The 15,360-nt window shown below is 32.6% G+C and overlaps 1 protein-coding gene across 4 annotated transcripts in view; it reads left to right on the top strand.

Annotated features, from left to right (window-relative positions):
* The window catches only part of LOC113516450 (kinesin-like protein Klp10A), an 82,533-nt gene that overhangs the window by 42,700 nt on the left and 24,473 nt on the right, over positions 1-15,360 (top strand). Inside the window, exon 1 of one of the 4 annotated variants that reach the window (XM_052894287.1) lies at positions 8,104-8,286. The exons of the other annotated variants lie outside the window; for them this stretch is intronic. Coding sequence (XP_052750247.1) covers positions 8,214-8,286 — 73 coding nt within the window. The 5' untranslated portion in view covers positions 8,104-8,213. Of the gene's footprint in view, positions 1-8,103; positions 8,287-15,360 lie in introns of those variants that run through there. 4 annotated transcript variants of the gene reach the window in all.

The following is a 15,360-nucleotide window of genomic DNA, read 5'->3' as shown; positions in this document are numbered from 1 at the left end:
AATTTCAGTTGTCCCAAATAAATATTCTTAATACATTTTTATATCTTGAGCTTCTACCAAATATTGTTTTTTGATGTTGCCTTTGTGTTATTCTATAATTGAAAATTATATTTTATGAAATCTAAAAATGCTTAGACATTCGTGAATCAACAGGGAATATTGTCCGATGTTTCATTCCGTTAAAAATAGTGACAAAGACGGCTAATGATCGCACATTCGTACTAACGGTTCTGAGCACGCTTAGATGCTATCAGAACACGACGCGAACGGTGTAAGCACCGCCTTTGTCTGTCCATATTTAGTTTTTGTCATCATGCGAGTTATTGTCTATGCTTTCTTCTTTGTATTTGAATCTCTTCCGTCTTTATTATCTGGTGATTTGTTTTTTTTTATACTGACGCAAAAAGTTTGAAGCCTTTGTATCGTCTGTGACTGTTGCATCCGTTATTTGATATTTAATGCGGTTTATTTTTATTTGATTTGGATTGTCTTGAGATTTCGTACATATCAGTTTCTTTATCATACGAGTAATAGCTTTGTAGTAACTTTAGAATAGAGAAAAAAAAAATATTGTAATCTACAGGTAGCAGTTTAATTGCCAGGAAGTAAATTGGAGAATAAATGGTGCAGATTTATATTGGTAGTTTTTGTTAAAATATAAAATCATTCTCTATAAATAGTTAATTAACCATTTTTTTTGGGAAAAATACTCAAAAATTACCATTATTAATTACTTACTGACTTATAATTGACAATCGGCAAAATGAGGGCACTTCGGCTTCGGCATTGGCTGAATATCGAATCATCATGCTATGATTCACCGTCGACCAAACTGTATTGACTTCTAGTATCGCAACGCGTCTCTCTTTGTCAGTTGTATATGAATAGAAAGAGAGGTAAATGTTAATTTGAACACGAATACGGTAGCATTACGGCGGGTTAACGGTCGCGGGTCAGTCGTTCGGCAAACAGGTGGATGGGTGAGCTATTGTCGCGGAATCGAACTTGATTGCTATTTCATTGTTTGCAGATATTCGATTTAGACAGTAACAAAGGTGTGATAAATTGCGTAGGTAGGTGATGATGATACGGAAGTAATTGGGTCATATATAAAAAAAAATCCAACTTTTGGCTTTTATTTTTCATACTGAATGCGCAGATGTTCAATCACTCATTCGAGTTTACAGAAGTCTGAATGTAAAATTAATAATATAGTAAACTAGCGATTCGTTCCGGTTTCTTACGTGGGAAAAAATTATAATAAAATATTGAATTTATATACTTATTCATAAGTTTAATAACATGCAAACATTACATTAAAAAATCTGAAGGACAGGAAAACTCGTAACAAAGTCTGTTGCATGGTTTACAAGAAATAAATGGAGTAGTAGATGCCGATAGCGATCATAACAAAAAATTAGGTTATGAAATTAATAAAATGATTTTTTTTTTCAAATTTTTCCTGTTCGTTATATCGCTATAGATATACTAATCTATCGTTTTACAACATTAGCACAGATAATAATAATAATTTTATTGCATAACCATGATTGTAACAAATTCAGCACTGGAAATTACAGTAAAAGTAGGTACGCAATCATTTGTACATTTGGATCAGCCTAAACAGCTCTATCAGAATTAGGTTATAAAACCTATATCTCAGACAACAGCGCTCAACCCTCATTAAATACTATAATATTAGCTCAGCAAAATGTTTAGTGCTACATATAGATTGTTGATTTTGTATAAAGTTAATTCATCTAATTATAATTATTAGTTGTAATGAAAATTGTTATAAAAAAAATGTGCTCCCTATGCGTAGAGTGTATTTAATATTATTTAAACAATTTGAAAGCTGAACTTGAATTTAATTATACAATATTATTTTAGGTTTGTATGATAGTCACCAATTGCAATATTGAATGGGAGATATTTTAAATAACATTAGATTCCTTTTGATAAAGTTTTTGTATACCTCTGTACATATTGTTGATCTAGAAGAAAAATTTGTTTTATTGAATTAATCATAACGTATTCTTTTTAATTCAACTGTGGCATAGTCAATAAGCCAATACGTATGCGGTTAGAATAAACGATAGAATCAACTATTTTCCTGTTCCGTTCATTCTATTATTTTTACCAGTTTTGTTGGAATAATTATCTATACGTAAATTTATTGGACGTGTTTAGCAAAATAACAGCGTCTCATCGAAGTTACACCGGTAAAGTGAAAGCCGAAGCGGGGAAAGGCAAGGCGTAGTGTGACTGGCTCCCGTACTTGACTCTGCTAAATGTCTCTCACTGAATCGACAGTTAAATATCTTACTCAATACTGTACTATTTTATAATACCTTTTATTCGTAGGTAGATCTACGAATAAATGGTAACTGGACTATAATTTTTACACCGTACGTTTGTAGGATGATTTATTTATTTAGGTTCAACAATTGTTTCCACAGAATAATTGTAACAATTTTTTATAGGCAAACAGCATATATTGATACATTTATAACAATTTTTTTTTAATCATTTAAGAGTTTCCTCTTGTCGGTGCAACTAATTCATGCATCTTCTTCCAGCCAGCTCTATCCCAGGTCATATCCTTGACCTCCCTATACGACATGACACCTAGTGTTTCTTTTATTATAAGTATGGAGAAATATATATAGCTTGTTGTTCATCTATTTCCTCTAGTGTCTTCGATGCATCGTTTGAATTTTCATAATTGTTCACGTATTAGTCCTATTGTTTTTTTTTTTTTAATATTATTATCCATTTATTGAATGGAAAAATAATTATAAATACCATATTTTTAATTAAAAAATATATTGTTATCTCACGGAATATCTAATACCTACTAATAATAATAAAACTGTAAACGTCGATTGTCTGTACATAGAAAAAAAAAAACGCTAAAAACTTAGTCAAGGGTATGTTAGAAGTGAAATAGTAACACATCCAGATTTTTAAAATATTTTGTTTCTCTGCCTATTTGTCTGTTTGTACGGGCTAATCTCCGAAACTATTGGAACGATTTAAAAGAAATTTTGCATGATGGTACCTTACAACCCCGGTCAATATTTTAAATTTTAATCATGGAAAATTAAAGAGTTCTCGTGGGTTAAAATTAAAGAGTTAAAAACTATAGTAACATGTACAGCTTGGTACACAACCTACTTAAGTATATTCATTTCGACCTAAGTCAAAAAAAGAGAACGACACGTCATTTGTTAAATTTGGTTTTATTCCCAGACATAATAAATAGGTAGGTACATACATCAATACATATTAAACAGGAATAATAAATACTACGCGGACAAAGTCACGGGCATCAGCTAGTACCTACTAAAAATGTGTCTGTTTACCGAAACTAATATCCGAAATGTTAAGCTCTGTTTTTTATTATACTGATATTTTATTATATTAGATTGATATACTGGAAGAGGTCTTTCTACTTTGAGAAATTCACTTCCTATTTTGAGAAATGTAAGTCATTCTTTCGAAATAGAGCTGAATTTAGCTAACAAGGTATTTAAAATATTTCCGCAAGACAGCAAACCCACCGTGCACTGATAAAAGCACATATCACAATCTAGTGGGTCAGACTATCTCTCAAAAAGATCTATTGATATCTATGTTACGACCCCATCCGCGGTCGTCGCTCGCGATCCGCGAGGTCAACGCACTTGTAATTGTGTCATTATGAAGTAATTATATATTTATATATAGGACTGTGGTGCTTGTCCACCGAAACAGTGTTGTTTGCTGTCTTAGCATGTTGGTTTTTGGCAGGCAGGTACCTAATTATTTATCCAAAGTCCCCTTTGTTAGTGGTTACATTTTACAACTGACTGCACTCCAGGGATCTCAACATTGATTCCGAGCCTAAACTACTAAAACGTATTTCCTAAGCAAAATACGCTATTTTAATCGTGAAAGGAACACACTGATGAATGGCGAGATTTTTCGGACACGAATTGGATTTAAAATATTTGAATTTAGAATGCGATGGATTCGTATCTATAAGATTTTGGTTGGCAAATAAAAATGGCTTCAGCCGTTAGAAAATTTATTTGCGGCCAGCGCTATAGTTAAACCTTATTGATTGCAAATTTTTTTGTGAATATCGGTTTAGCTTTTAGTGATGTAATTGCGTAATATAATCACACTAAAAAAAATTACGAATTAATAACTTTTCCTTTTGGAAGTTGTTTATTAATTTATTGTCTCCGCGCTTCAAGAGATGGCAACATAAAAATGTTGAAAAATTGGTCTACTTTAAGTTGGACTGGAAAGTTTTGACAGTAAAAGCACTCAGGACAGATGTAGTCATCACACGGTTTCTTTTTCCGTTGGCAAAGCACACAGTGTAGTAAGAACACGTCTGTAAAAGGGCTTACCACACCAATATCACTGTGTGTGGTCTTATAATTATTTATTCTATGGTACGATGTTTATTGCTAGTACTTCCATATACATATGGTTCAACGGAAATACGTGCTTACATTTTAATTTGATTATGTTTACTTAAAAACCCTAATAGGTTAATGATTAGTAAATATACTAATTGTAGGGATATTAAATATGTTACGACCGTGGGACTTTTCTTTAATGAGGATTTAGTGTTTATAGCGTCTACTCTTGTTTTAACTGCTATATTTTTATACTCAACAGGCAATGGATGGATTGGCACTGAATTATGTTAATTAGATCTCGTAGTACAAACATTTGTAATAGACATTTTAAAATGATTATTTTTTATATATATATTATATATAGGGCATATTACCCTTCTATTCTCTTCCGTTCCAATCCTTAAATGGCATTAGAGGCGTCTTAAAAGGCAAGATTGCAGGTTTCCGTCATTATTAATAGTTGAACGATCTGTTGATGCTGAAGATCGTTGGTTGTTGGCATTTGGTGGAATTTTGAATTCATTATTAGATTAAACACAGGTAGTGATTACTACTATTTTCACAGGTTTTTTGAAAAACTTGGTGAAGTAATGCAAGTGGTTTTTTCATTTATAGTTGAACTCGTTTACATTATTATCTTCACGTTGGAGCTCTTACGGTGCTGACACATTGTTTTATTTTTAAATTTTCATGCATTTTTATAGTTTACAAACTACAATTTTTTGTCCATTTTTAAATGCCACTTATATATAAGGGCTCGTTAAACATCGGACTCGAATTACAAGAGTAAGAGTTATTCGCACCCGCCACAACTAGAGCAACATCTTCGCGTGCTAGATTGCATTCACTCCCGGTTACGTCGATCCAATGATATTGCGTAACATTAATTTGGCACCGATTGGATACACTCTCCCGCCCTAGATTGTCACGACACTGATTGGCCTCCGGTGCCTAAGATATTCTAGAAAATATATCTATAGGACCGTTTGGAAGATCTGTATTCCCGAAAAAAAAAAGACATAAAAAAAAAGAAAATCATTATTTAAAATTCTTCCTGAAAATTTTCATTAAGACTTATTTTAATTACTTATGGCTAAGCTAAAAAATCATTATAGCAAAAGTAGTATAGATTTTGTAAGATACGAACAAACAGTTATCATGAAATTGTAAGGATTATGTTTTTTCGTTTAAGGAATCCTTAAAATGTTCGTAATAATTAGCATTAAGTTCGCTTTTTGCTACTTATTTTATTTTGGTCAATATAGTTATTTAAATAAATAATAAAGCATTCGTCTATTTTCAAGTTCAAGATGTAATTGCATAATCAACGTCTATAAAAACATTTAACAGACTTATTTCTAGTTGTTTATATTATTATGTAAACTACTGTTACGTTTATTCTTATCGTCACAGGCAGTGACCGAATTACGTGAAACATAGTTGTATTCAAATGTTGAACTTTCGCCGGACAATCCTTGGGTCACGGCTGCTTGCTAATATAATCTTGACATTGAGTCGAGGTTGAGGCCGGTTCACGAATACACTTCCTATATGACTTACCTATAATTAAACTGTCGTTTGGGAAATTTTAAAAATAGAACACATTTTTCTAATAAAAGCGCTTTTGTAATAATCCTATTGTTCGAAATTAAAGTTATAAATTTAAACTCGTTAATGTTCGTATGATTATTGGTTTGGAGTGATCAGAAGCTGGTAAAGATTTCTTGGTCAATGCATCATTAGAAAGTGCTTTATGGCTTATCAAGGTGTTTTTTTATTCTTCAGCTATGTGATTTATTCATTCATGTGATTATGATCATTCCCATTTCATAAAAAAGAAAACAGTACAAGTTTTAAGAGTAGCCACATAACAATGAAATTAATTAATTTTATTAAATTTAGAGGAGGAATCGATATAAACTAACTCGGGTATGAACTAAGCATCCCCTTGAAATAATTCATGTAAGGGAAGACATGTCAAATCTAATTTTAGTTTTGTTGTTTCCTTAAATAGCCATTTCTGTCATAATTTTATAATTTTCTATAGTTCCATAAAATTCGAACTTAATTACAAAAGTTACTAGGAAGAACAGACGAGCAGAGAGACGGACTTATATAATGAAATTATAATTAAGTTTTATCCATTCGACTACACGATTTAAAAGTCTTGCTAAATCTCAATGGATTAAAGCCTCTAATTCTACAAGAATACATTTGCCTCACAAGTGCGTTAAGTTGTCCCATTCATGGGTAACAAAACATAATAGATAATTAGTATATTTTATTAATTCATTATTGACATTAATAATCTGTTCATGTTATTCCATTGTTCTATAAAAATAAAAAGGAGGAAGTTAACATCGTCAACGATGAATGTTGTCCAAGTGTACTGGTTCCAAAACACGATTAACTATGTTAACCGCTTTTGTTACTACATTAAAAGTCATCATTGACTTCTGAGAGACATGCTTTATAATGTTATAGTTTTCCTTATAGCGTATAATAAAGGTTTATATAAAGAAATGACCGGTTAGTTGATTAGAATTATTTTGTTTAATTCCCCTACCATTAGTATGCGTGCGGTATGTAGTTTACATAATTTCCTACTCCTAGTTGTCTTCCGTTGATACTAAATTTCTTATCTAATGATAATCTGAATTAGTGTTATGTCAGTTCAGAAAATGTATTTATTGTATCTGAGATTGTTTTAAAAATAATTGCTACATACATACATACATATCTGTCACGCCTGTCTCCCATTAGGGTAGGCAGAAACAATGGAACGCCAAATGCTTCGATTCAAACAAACCTCTTTCGCTTCTTCCACATTCATCAATACTCTCATAGTATAGATAATATACATTTTGGGTCTGAAAACATTGATTTAATCGTGTAATATAGAAGAAATCATGATCTTTCTTTTGGAAGTGGCTTAAAATTAAAACAATTACAGCAACGTGGTATGTAATTTATTTTTATTTCATCGTATATTTCAATGCATCCTAAAGTATTCAGTTATTGGATAATAAAAATTCCAATTCATAGTTACTGCAGTTTATTACAGCCGCAGTCCGATGACTGCATTCTTATAATTAAACTTGCCATTAATGAATAATATTAAACGTACCCACAAACGAGGTTCGAAGTGCAATGCACCTGCAGAATACCTGAAACCTTTGTGTATTGTGTGTCTAGCTTTATAATATTGATTAATGTTGGTAGTGTTATTAAATTCATTAGATATATACATATGTTTGGAAAACAAGATCTGTATGTTTAGATTAACACTGTCTATACCTTACTTGAATTGGGTTCTTTCAACTAATAATATTCCTTCTATTAAGTGCTCCTTGTTAAGACTCTAATAGATAGATTTCTATTTTATTGTTGAACTTTGTAGCATCATGTTTTTTTAGCTGGATACTTCAACCTTCTGAATCTATGCTTCTTGTCTCTCTATATAGGATCAGTATTTTAAGTATATTATTAGATTATTAAAATATATTGCGACGCTGTGTAGTACGTAAGTATTTTGGGGTTGCTTGAATTTTTCATGGGGCGGTCAGCCGGGTTTCGTTAGTTCCATCGCCCCGCTATAAGTGTAGGCTGGTGGCGCGCGCGGACAGTGTGCGGCCGGCCGTGTAGCACAACACTGGCTGGCACCGGTGTTTTTGAAATTCAAAATTACGTTCAGACAAATGGATTACACACAATAGTGCTGTGAACCTGACCTTTTACCTTAAAGTTAGCTTTGACTAAAATTTTTTATTTACAAATTTCGAAAACCGGATTTTCGTAATGCCAGTGTTGTACGAGAGATGCTCTCAGCCGCATCTACAGCCGCAACGGCGCACTACCAAAGTTTTAGTCAGTAAGTTTCACCACGTCTTGTATATCTGCGTCGATGTTCAAGCCAATTTGGAGCTTAAGATAATGTGTAAAGTCTAGGTTTTTATGTGCAGCAGATTTTCCTCTGGGAATCGAATTTCTCGGTACCGGTATCGCATATTGATAATTCAGAAGGGACTGTTTTCATTCTAGGATATTGACGTTCAAGGTTTCACTATTCATTAACGGAATCATCAATTTCCAAGTTTGTAATCGATTGACCTTCGAGGGCATGAACTTGTATGATCGAATTGCTTTGTTGCAAGTAACATGTAGTGGGGTGCTTTTAAAATGACAATGGGGAACTGTCGCAATTCAATTAAGGCACGATAGGTTTTACAGGGATTTCGTACATAATAATGGAGTAATGATTCGGTAATATATAACAGTGACGTAATTATTTTCTTTTTCGATATTATAAGTCTGAGTTTTTAAATTAAGTTTATATTTCTAAACGAACTGAAAGTTGGACTCAATTGAGTCTTGTATTATTAGCATTAAACCCACGTACGTCTTTAATGAAATTGATACGCTTATTCTCTAGATCCTTTTCGACTTCATTAATAGCTAGTTTATGAATCACTTTATACGATGTATGTGCTAGTTTTCATGTATGTGGAAATGGCGCTGTAATTTATAAGTATTTAGATTGGATATTGGTATTCAGTGGGAGATGCTGATAAATATAATAATACAATTCATGATCACCCACGTCCATAAGTAGAGAAAAAATATAGATATGAGCATAAACCATTGATTTGGTGAATCAATGCATGTGGGTGCTGGGTAATGACCTGCGACCGTGCAGGACTTCTAGTTCATCGATGTTTTAATTGTTTATACCAAAATCATGCAGACTCGTAATGCTTTCGTATTTGAATATTGGAACGTTATACGATTTGAATAAATTAAACTTTATGTCAAACGATCAAGCATTGATTTGGTTTGATCGAATTCAGATATAGTTCCTTTCTCTCAATGCGTTTTGTCGTATATTTTAGGTGGCGTATCATGTTACCGTCATCTTATATCGGTAACCAGATTGATTTTCAATTTAGGAGTATTCATAACAAAGTAAGGCAACGTCGCAATTATCTGTCAATTTTTAAAAATAATCAAACAAATAATTTCCATTATTTCTGTTTGAATGTTTAAAAAGTATTCAGATAGCAAATTAAAACTTTAATCATAGAATAAATATAAATCTACTACTAAAAATTTTGCAGCAGCTTCATATTCTGCTTATATATTTAATAAAAAAATGTATATTTAAGAAAAATTGCCATTTTTTGCCACAGAGTATAAATTTTCAGCGACAGTATCATAAGAATGTTATTGCATGATTAACGTTTTAAATAACTATCTATTTAAATATTGATAATTATTACATTCTTTTTAAAATTGACATAATTGCAACGTTGCCTCACTTTGTTTAGCTAAAGTTATAGACGCTTTTAATTAAATATCTCTATAGCGTCTTGGATCCTGAACGCTCTCTAGACAAGTGACAAGCGAATTCATCGATAGAATAGACACTGCTAGCGAGTCTGTGAGATAGAATGATATAGTAATGTCTAATGTCTCATTCCAACTCATGGACTCACTTTGGATAACGATTCCATGGATGGATTCGTTTCCACTTGTCTAGAGGGACTGCTATCGATTACTTTATTAACATCGTTTTGTGCAAAAAGCACGTAGTCTCTTGTATGGCTGATAACAATACTGAGTTGTCTTATCGCTACAGATTTAGCCATTTAATATTTTTTTGTCGTTGTATTAAAAGTCTTGGAATACGTGAGTCGCTAACGTTTTCTTAGTACGTGTCAGGTCGAATTCGTGTCATAATGTCTTCTGAGTTCAATGAGATTAATGCATGGTTATTTATCGTTTATGTTTGCTACACTATTTTGTCGGCCTCTTGTGTTGTTGACCTCATATTAAATGATACGAATTATAAAGATGTCTATTATTTCAACAATTAATTGTTGTCATTTAAATATATTATGAAGGATCTCTGTAATTATTTTAAAATTGTCCAAATATACATTTCAAATGATGTTCAGATGCTTAAAATCGTAGTCTATAGGGTTTACTTTGGAGTGATCCGATTTTAATTTGTCTTTGTTGAAATATTTTTTTTTTGGATTTACCTAATAAATATTGTTGCATTTAATTTTTATTGCTATGTTAATAATGATAATTATGTTACGATTTCGCCGTGTGTGGTCCAGGCATAGAACGGGCCCCTCTTTCCTTTACCGTGGCTCTCGTAAGAGGCGAATAAGGAGGGCGAGGGACGGGCAGCAGTGTCTCTCTTAAAACGTCTCTAAAAGCCTAACTGCGCTTGCCAACCCCTCTGCCAAGCGTGGCAACTACTGGCCAAACTCCCCTCATGGGGAAGGCTCATGTCCAGCAGTGGTCAGTTAACGGCTGATATAGTCATAAAAAATAAATAACGTATAACTACGTAGTGACACCATGTATATCGTAGTGTTTGTCTTGAGTAATTATAGTGTACAGTCTTTTTGATTTATTAGTTTCTATGTATCATTGTTTATTTAACTAACAAATTTCGTTTCATTGGCCGGAATGAAATTTATACTTATAATAAATCTGTAGAGAGGTCAATTCTGTACATGAAATATATTTCTAAAATAACTATCAGGCGGTGATTAGTGATCGATACTGATGCCAAAAATGCAATCAGTAAAATTTTTGTCTGTCCGTCTGTATGTTCGTTATAGAAACAAAAACTACTCGACGGATTTTAACGAAACTTGGTACAATTATTCTTCATACTCCTGGGCAGGTTATAGTATACTTTTCATCACGCTACGATCAATAGGAGCAGAGCAGTGAAGGGAAATGTGTCTGTTACATAAAAACCACTGAACCGTGAGGAAGGAAATAGGTTACTTATTTTATGAAAAACGACGGAAACGCGGACGAAGTCGCAGGCAACAGCTAGTTGTTAATAAAATTAATAGGAATATTGTATCTGTGTTCCTATAGGACAGAATGGTGTAATAGATGTGTGATAACATAGAGTTCAAAATTCTTGGGTGCATGGCACAAGTCCTGTCAGTGCATCCCGTTCATTTCTACCTCGTATATCTAGAAAAAGAAGAAGAACTAGAACTATTGAGGACAGAAGGGAAAAATGTTGGGACACTTGATACGACACGACGAACTTATGAATATTATAATAGAAGGTAAGATAGAAGGAAGGAGGGGGAGAGGGAGACCGAGACATAGTTACATCAGGCAGATCAAGGAAGGAGTTGGTGTCGTGTCGTATCAAGAGGTGAAGAGACTCGCTGAAAATCTTAGTGGCAAGAGCTCCACCGACAAGAGCACAGCTCTTAAATAGGATAGATAGATAGATATCTAGATTGTGGAATGAGCTCCAGTCTTCAGTTTTCCCTTTACAATATAATATGAGAAATTTTTGAAAACTTACCTACAAACATTTAAAAGGATGTTCATGGGTGACGGTAGCCGCTTTCCATCAAGTGGACCGTCTGCTCGTTTGCTTCCCTAACCATAAAATATATATATATATATATATATATATATATATATATATATATATATATATATAAACATGCATTCAGCTACTTTATTGTATACTTATATATTGTATACTTCCTATTTATGCCTAGGAAATATAAAGTGCTAAGGTAGCCAACAATTTTTCAAAAGTTCTTAAAGTTTAGTTTTCTTTAAAAAAAAACTTCAGTTATAATAAAAAGTGATATAAACGTCAAAGCAATATGGATAGATAGACACGCGATTTGTGTTCTAAATTCGATATTTTCAAATATTGTGTGTATGCTCACGATTAAAGTAAAATTTTTGGCGGAAGAAAAAGTGCATAATGCCATGGGGAAAATAAAAAAAAAAAAACATTAATAAAGACAATATCAGATGATGTTGTTCCGTTATTTTACTTACAAGTACCGACCCTATTGTGGCTTGGATTTGAAAAGATCCATATCTGGTATGCTATAATATCTCTTAGGTAATAAATTCACGTTCGCTTCTGTAACGTTTCCAATGTTATTAAATGAATCTATTTTGTACTATTTTTAACCGACTTCAAAAAGAAGGAGGTTCTTAATTCGGTTGAATTTTTTAAATGTTTGTTAACTCGTAACTCCGTCAGTTGTAAATCTATTTGGAAATTTATTTTTTTATATGGTAAAATAAATATATTTACAGATTGATTCTATAGAAATTTTATTAAAATCTGTTTATTAGTTCAGTTTTCAAACTAAAATAACTGGTTTTGCTACATTTAAAGTTGGGTTTTTTGTCATCAGGAAAATGTATCTCGTATTGTGCAAATTACAATTTGAGTTCGAATAATATAAAGTTCGTGTAAATATGAATATGCGACCAACAAGGGAGTACCAACCCCTAACAATTGCAAAAATCAATACCAAATTCTGTATTGGCGAATGTATGTCTCATAACATATATATAAAAAAAAAAAAAATTGCGAATTAAGTAATAGAGACTCTCTTGATTTTTAAAGTAAAATTTTTACGTCAGAAAACTTGAGGTTTCATAAAAAATGTGAAGGTTTACCCGCGAATTATATACAATATTTATTTTATCGCTATGTAATCTTTGTTAGTAGTAGTATACAAATAAATAGTATAGTGAAACGGAAAGAATGTATAAGTGGGGGTCGTACGTGGGTAAGCCATCGTAAACATTGCAAGTTGACAGGGTAGCGGAGCAATGTAGCGAAGGAATGGTAATATGCCTAAAATAAGCTCTCCACAAAAATATGCTAATAACACTGAACGACACGTGTATTGATCTATGCTTTAGTAAAATAAATTCATTAAATTTTAATAAAAAAAAAAAAAAAAACTTTAGTATTTTTGTCTATGTGCATAGTAAAGCGTGAATTTGAAATCACTACGAAAATTTGGTATAGTAAATGTTTTAACATTTTTTCGGTTCATAATCAAAAACGTTTAGTGTTGACTAGTAGAGAAAGGATTACCATCCTAGTATAGATAATAAGCACCTTTAAAAGGATATTAACTGAGTTACCATTTTCTATTACTATAGCACACGCATGAAGGAAAGGAAAGAAAGGAAATTGTTGGTTTATATATTTTGCTTTTTGGTTTTTTTTTTTTTGTTTTATTGCTTTTTTATTTTCATTCTTTTATCTCTTTTACTGTGTATTATGTGTACGTTTTTATTGTAATTTGTGTGCTGTAAGTAATGTAAATAAATTATCTATCTATCTATCTAATGATCTCTATTTTATGCGAACGTGTAACCACCCATTTGTTTGTTTTAATTGTACAATCCAAGTCAGGATATAATTCCGATAAGGAATCGTTTCGTTATTGGAAACGCATTAATATCACCATACCAACCGTCGCCAAGGCAGCTCGCTATGCGCCAATCGACATAAAAGCAACCATAAAAACAACTAGGAACATTCCGCGCATGGCACTCGGAGCACGTGGCCTCGGCTCTAGACTAGACAAATCCATTGTGGAAATAAGTGTACAGACGAATGAAAATGTAATTACAAATAACATACTTCCAATTGTTGCGGGTGCATCCGGGAAAACGTATGGAACAAGTGTTACTTTTCACGAATCATGGAAGTCGCATGCAAGGTTTCAATAATATACATTTTTTAGATTAGTGCGAATAATTTGAGCAGCTTTTAGGTCGATGTAGCGCTTTTTTATCAAGTTAGATTAAGTTCTAGTCTTCAAACCTCAATGGAGCAGTCTTCAAACCGCATATTTACGTATGCAGTGTAAACTTAGCTTAATCTTAATGTATAATCGTAAGGTCAACGTCACGATGTTCTTTTACGCTAATCTCCAAAACGGTTCAATTGATTTTAATGAACATTTTAAATGGTATATTTTAATTAATAATTTCATTTTATTGTGGTAAGAAAACATTCCGGTAGATGACGGGTAGGGGGGCAAAACAATTGCAGTGTCAACTAGTGTGTTATAAGCGGAACACAGCATTTGTATTAGCGCTATTGGGCAAAAACATTGGGGGTAAAATTTGTATAGATATTTCTATTAAAAGAACAATCACAAGAATCAAGCAATCGTTCGAAGTATAAATTTTATATAAACCGTTCTCCGCTACGAAATTGGAATTGCAAATACAAAATATGAGTTTTAAAGTTCATTTAAACTTTACGCATCGAACTACAAAGAAATAATTATATTGGGGTTGGCATAAGCTTTTGAATAGTCACGTGGTAATTGTGTATTTTCACTTGTCTTTTATCGACATGCCCAATAAGATTTACTTGTCGACCCTTGTTTGCCAGCACACGGTGAGGTCAGGACCGCCGTTGCAACGAGGGTCCGTCCGCCTTCTCTTTAAGGTAACTAGGACAGTATGGACCGTTTGTTCCAAGTTCGGGTGTTGTGATGTCACCACTTGTTGTTACATTATGATCTGAAAAAGGCGCCGCTCATGTAGGCGTCCGAATGCCAAATGTTCGCATTGATGGCATTAGCAAGTGCTACCATCTATTCACCAATCGATGCAACTACATTTCGATATTGGGCAACTTTTCTTTTAAGATAGGTCTATGAAAAGGCGTCAATTGTAGAAATGTCGGATTTATATTTCTTTGTTTAATTTCAGATTTCTTCGCTATTTTTCTTGAAAAAGAAATCTCACTGTATATAACTGTAATAGTTGATTTTATTCATACAATATTTTTATAATAAGATGTGGACGATTTTTATTTTCCCTTTGAATATTTAATAGGTATCTTTTAGATCAAGAGTAATATTACTCATTACAATAATTGTTCAAAAGGTTATTGTTATTTTATATTCCCTAGGATTCTTTGCGTATTATGTACAATGTGTTTAACAAATCGCATGTCGTATGTCTTTGTAAGCCATTGTCAACTTTGAAAAGCCGTCATACGTTATCTATCGATCGGAGCTCGCTTCAATACGCTTGACGTCATCATCTACATTTTTCATCAGATAGGGACAAAAGCGTTCTAATGTCATGGATCGACTATTATTAC

Source organism: Galleria mellonella, unplaced genomic scaffold (assembly GCF_026898425.1).
Source record: "Galleria mellonella isolate WM207_F2 unplaced genomic scaffold, CSIRO_AGI_GalMel_v1 utg200, whole genome shotgun sequence".
NCBI lineage: Eukaryota > Metazoa > Arthropoda > Insecta > Lepidoptera > Pyralidae > Galleria > Galleria mellonella.
Note: the sequence above shows the minus strand (reverse complement) of the source record. Positions and strands in the feature narration are given on the sequence as shown.